The sequence below is a fragment of the Limulus polyphemus genome, unplaced genomic scaffold (assembly GCF_000517525.1).
Source record: "Limulus polyphemus unplaced genomic scaffold, Limulus_polyphemus-2.1.2 Scaffold11169, whole genome shotgun sequence".
NCBI lineage: Eukaryota > Metazoa > Arthropoda > Merostomata > Xiphosura > Limulidae > Limulus > Limulus polyphemus.
The window spans coordinates 6,041-11,522 of record NW_013676779.1 but is presented as its reverse complement, the minus strand read 5'-3'; the positions used below and the strand labels follow the sequence as shown (position 1 = coordinate 11,522).

Below are 5,482 nucleotides of genomic sequence, written 5' to 3'. Positions count from 1 at the left end.
CACCATAGTAACCATTCAGAGAAACTGACTGTCACCACAGTTCCCCACCATAGTAACCATTCAGAGAAACTGACTGTCACCACAGTTCCCCACCATAGTAGCCACTAAAAGATACTCACTTGACAAAAGTACCTCTACCCATTCAATCTTATAAACACTTAATCTGACATGTAGTATTGGATTTTTGTTTCTTTCAATAACTTTTGAACTATCTTTTCAGTTTCTAGCTTTCCAGATTTTTTCCTTTCAATTTTCAAACCCATACTTTCAAGATTCAGCTTGAGCACTAAGCGCCTATCCTTTTCGGCATTTGGTGAAAGTGGGTTTTTATCTGAGTGCTCCCATTCTCCTCCCCCACATCAGATTTTCAGATCCCTGCCACCCTGTTTAGTTGTTCCATCTTGTCTAATTTTCACTGCTCCCCATGGGATCTGCCTATTCACCTATTATTCCCCAGATGCCTACATACCTCTAACACTCGTAAGGGAGTGGAAATTCCAACTACCCTGGAATGGACTTCAAACCCCTAAATAACTACCACGTACGAGTGTTTGTTTGTTTGTAATTAAGCACAATGCTATACAATGGGCTATCTGTACTCTGCCAACAACAGAAAGCGGTGTTACTGTAAATATACTGATGTACAAAATCACAGATTAAATGTATATTTGGTATAACGCCTTTCCTCGTTAAGTGTTTTTTAATGTTTGAGTAACTGGAAAAAAAAAAAATGTAAAATCTGATCACGAAAAAAAAAACATTCATATAAATTTTAACTCAAAACATAATTAGGTATTTGTAGTACCAAATATATGGATGATTCCAGAACATATTTATAAATAATACTAATAATCACGAACTGTAATAAACATTTAAACAAATCATTAAATTATTTCATCTGACACTTCAATAAAATGTAACAACAGTTTACACAATTCATCATAAACAAGTTACAACAAAAACATTACTGAATTAACTGAATAAACCACAAGTTATAAAATCAACAAAAGATAAAAAAGTGAATTTGATTCACAAGAAGCTTTTATTTCTAGGAAATAATATACAAAAAGTCATAAAAGTCATTCCAGTGGCTGGAAGTCTGATAAATACCTGTTCAAGCCGTAATGTTTCAAGGCATACTTAGCAGCTATAGCCACGTTATTAAAGTAACAGAAGCCACATGCCTTGTGTTCCATTGCATGATGTCCTGGAGGTCTGGAATGTGGAAAACAAAATTAAAATCAACCATTCACTGCTGGACAATTTTAACCATACATATTTATTAACCCTTGTCAATAAATACCTTCTTAATGTATTTAATACAACGTTTAGGGACAACATGGGACCCATTGGCCCATCTCGGCTGTTCCATCCTCTAAACTAAAACTATTAATAAAAACGTTTAAAAATAAATGCCTCCGTCATAGATTTAACATAACATCGAGATTGATCGACTCAAAGAAAAGAAATGTTTCTACAATTAAAGAGATATTATGATTACTAAGTATTACTCTAAGTAGAGAGTTTTAAATAAAATGGAAGCCAGCAGCTAATCACGTCAATCTAAATGTGTTTTGTTTAACTGTTTGAATAAAGAATATATTTTAAACTAAAATAAGTCTAATTTTTATGCTTCTAGTACTTGATAAATATATTCATAATGTAATTACAAAGTACCACTACTGTCATGAAGGTTTTGGCATGATTCAACTCTAGCTAATAAAGAGGGCAGGTAATATATGCCAATAAACACTTGTACATCACTTTTTATTCTTCCATTATTTGTTCATAGCTGACATAAATTTTTGTTTTATTATTTTTATTTTCCCAGTTTCACAACGAGGAAGTTAAATTTTAGGGCCTTTCGAGACATAGGAGAGCAAAATTATATGTGTGAACAATCTTCAAAGGAGAAGAATGAAATATACTTATTGCGTATAACATTTAACCAGTTTATTCAAGTCTAAAATAATGCACAAGAGCGAATATCCCAAAGTTGTATCAAACACTTCAAGGACAAAAGAACATTGTTTGTTTTCTGATTTAAAACCTCATTAAAAATAGGTTTTGAATATGAGAACAAAAAAACTCTCAAACATTACACAATGACACAAAATGTTTCAAAACATTTTGAAAATTTGGTTACTTCCCTCCTCCCCCTTTGGCGGACAGATTATTCAAAACTTTTATGAACTCAATAGTGATATTTAATTAACTTAGGAAAGAGAAATGGATAGTCACCTAATTATTGCCATTCCATTCTGTACCTAAAACACAAAAAAGACAATTCTTAATATATTTATTATCTATACAAAGTTAAACAATGTGTAATTCATTTTCTAAAACTCAAGTTTCTACTTTCTCCAAATTAAAATCATTCTTATACTTTGATTCTGGACTTTTTTCTCTGTAATATCACATTCTTATACTTTGATTCTGGACTTTTTTCTCTGTAATATCACATTCTAATACTTTGATTCTGGACTTTTTTCTCTGCAATATATCACATTCTTATACTTGGATTCTGGACTTTTTCTCTGTAATATCACATTCTTATACTCTGATTCTGAACTGTTTTCTCCGTAATATCACATTCTTATACTTTGATTCTGGACTTTTTTCTCTGTAATATAACATTCTTATACTTTGATTCTGGACTTTTTTCTCTGTAATATAACATTCTTATACTTTGATTCTGGACTTTTTTCTCTGTAATATCACATTCTTATGTTTTGATTCTGAACTGTTTTCTCTGTAATATCACATTCTTATACTTTGATTCTGGACTTTTTTCTCTGTAATATCACATTCTAATACTTTGATTCTGGACTTTTTTCTCCGTAATATCACATTCTTATACTTTGATTCTGAACTTTTTTCTCTGTAATATCACATTCTAATACTTTGATTCTGGACTTTTTTCTCTGTAATATCACATTCTTATACTTTTATTCTGAACTGTTTTCTCTGTAATATTACATTATTATACTTTGATTCTGGACTTTTTCTCTGTAATATCACAAGCATATGAATGAGTGTTAAGAATATAAAGTGGTGTTGCACCCTGAGTAATCAAGAAAATAAAACAATAACTTATTTTATTCTTTCATGGTGTGAGAAAGAATGTATGGTTGAAAAAATCAAACACACACACACACAAAAAAGAAACTTATAGCACAAACACTTTCCAACTACAGATTACTCAACCTGTTGGTAAGAATGAACAAACAAACCAGTCATATCATTATGAAGAGAACCCTAAGAGGTGTGAATATTATTTAAAGGAAAGAAAGCCTATCACAGATCCAGTCACATCTGAACATAAATAGTCTGAATATTCTTTACAATGAAGTAGTCTGACACAGATCGAGCCTAATGTAAGAACAAGAAAATCCTACCAAGTTTTAAATTAATTTCAAGAGGTATAAATACTGTTTGTTATAAAAAAAGCAGTGAAGTGATAATATTTGTAGTTTTAATTTCATACACTGTTTTACGGCTGAGTAGGCCATAACTGACTTAAGCATTTGTAACAGTTGCTGTGTGCTGTGTTGCTTAAAGAAATAAAACTTCAACACAATTTTCCATTTAAAGTTACTTTGTTAAACAATATCGGTAACTTTAAATGGAAAAGTGTGTTAAATTATATTGTTTAACAAATTCAACACACTTTTCTATTTAAAGTTACGATATTGTTTAACAAATTTAACACACTTTTCCATTTAAAGTTACGATATTGTTTAACAAATTTAACACACTTTTCCATTTAAAGTTACGATATTGTTTAACAAATTTAACACACATTTCCATTTAAAGTTATGATATTGTTTAACACATTTAACACACTTTTCCATTTAAAGCTACAATATTGTTTAACACACATTTCCATTTAAAGTTACGATATTGTTTAAGAAACTTAACACACTTTTCCATTTAAAGTTACAATATTGTTTAACAAATTTAACACACTTTTCCATTTAAAGTTACAATATTGTTTAACAAATTTAACACACTTTTCCATTTAAAGTTACGATATTGTTTAACAAATTTAACACACTTTTCCATTTAAAGTTACGATATTGTTTAACAAATTTAACACACTTTTCTATTTAAAGTTACTATATTGTTTAACAAATTTAACACACTTTTCCATTTAAAGATATGATATTGTTTAACAAATTCAACACACTTTTCCATTTAAAGTTACTATATTGTTTAACAAATTTAACACACTTTTCCATTTAAAGTTACGATATTGTTTAACAAATTTAACACACTTTTCCATTTAAAGTTACGATATTGTTTAACAAATTTAACACACTTTTCCATTTAAAGTTACCATATTGTTTAACAAATTTTTAATCAACAAAGAAATAGCTGTAGTACCTTGTTATCCAAAACATTAGTTACCAAATCCACAGCACAGCCAACGGCCAAACATGCTATTTCATAGGATCTCTAGAAGATACAAAAGATGATATCTACACTGTGGAAATCAAAGTAACTCACAAAGTTTAAAATGTTTATAAAGTACTGAAATAGATTATTTATATTATTTAAAAAAAAACATTTCCTTACTTTGAAAAATCTGAATATTCGTATATTTTTATATTTTAAAAAACTGAGCTTTGAACTTGATGCTTAATTACGAACACGACGTAAACCAAAACATTTTTCTTAAATATTCATAAATCATATAAAAACCAGATAGCTAAAATTTATCCTACATTTCAGCTTCAGTTGATAACCTCCGCTGGCAGGTATGCAAGACTTGTATGTTGATTGTGGGTAATAACATTCTAATTAACCTTATGTTTTCTACAAAACGTCCGAGTCTTCTTCATAAATACACACCTCTCTTCACAAAAGCTTACTTAGTGGATACAATATATCCATGTGAAATCTTAGCTATTCAGCCATTACAGAAAATTAGTGTATGACAGTTGTTTACAGTTCTAAAACTTGACTTACATTAAAACTTATCAACCGTTTCAGAATATTCTAGTTTATGTGCTCAGTAGTGGAGCTGAATCAGAAACTGAAAAATAAAGCACTGATGAGATGTAAAGGTGTTGTTCGTTTTGATTTTTAGCACAAATCACAACAATGGGCTACCTACAGTTTGTCCACCACAGGGATTGAACCTAAATTGTAGAAGTATAAGTCATTTCTTTAACACAGAGCCGTGAGGGACATTTACACAGGAGACTTTAATCTTCATTTTCCTTTCCTCACTCTTCTGTCATGTCAAAGCTCAGGATCCATTTTCAAACACTGAATTAGCATCCTTTAAATGTTATTTTTACATGACCTGTGTAAGTTTTACTACATTCACGGGTACAACCTGTGTAAGTTTTACTACATTCACGGGTACAACCTGTGTAAGTTTTACTACATTCACGGGTACAACCTGTGTAAGTTTTACTACATTCACGGGTACAACCTGTGTAAGTTTTACTACATTCACGGGTACAACCTGTGT

General features: G+C 30.3%; 1 protein-coding gene across 1 annotated transcript in view; it reads right to left on the bottom strand.

Annotated features, from left to right (window-relative positions):
- Positions 1–5,482, bottom strand: part of LOC106476664 (histone deacetylase 10-like) — a gene marked incomplete at its 3' end in the record, with an annotated part of 10,620 nt that overhangs the window by 3,321 nt on the left and 1,817 nt on the right. The window contains exons 2-4 of the mRNA XM_022380472.1: positions 4,387–4,458; positions 2,242–2,267; positions 1,111–1,215 (exon numbers count right to left, since the gene is read on the bottom strand). Coding sequence (XP_022236180.1) covers positions 1,111–1,215; positions 2,242–2,255 — 119 coding nt within the window. The remainder of the gene's footprint in view (positions 1–1,110; positions 1,216–2,241; positions 2,268–4,386; positions 4,459–5,482) is intronic.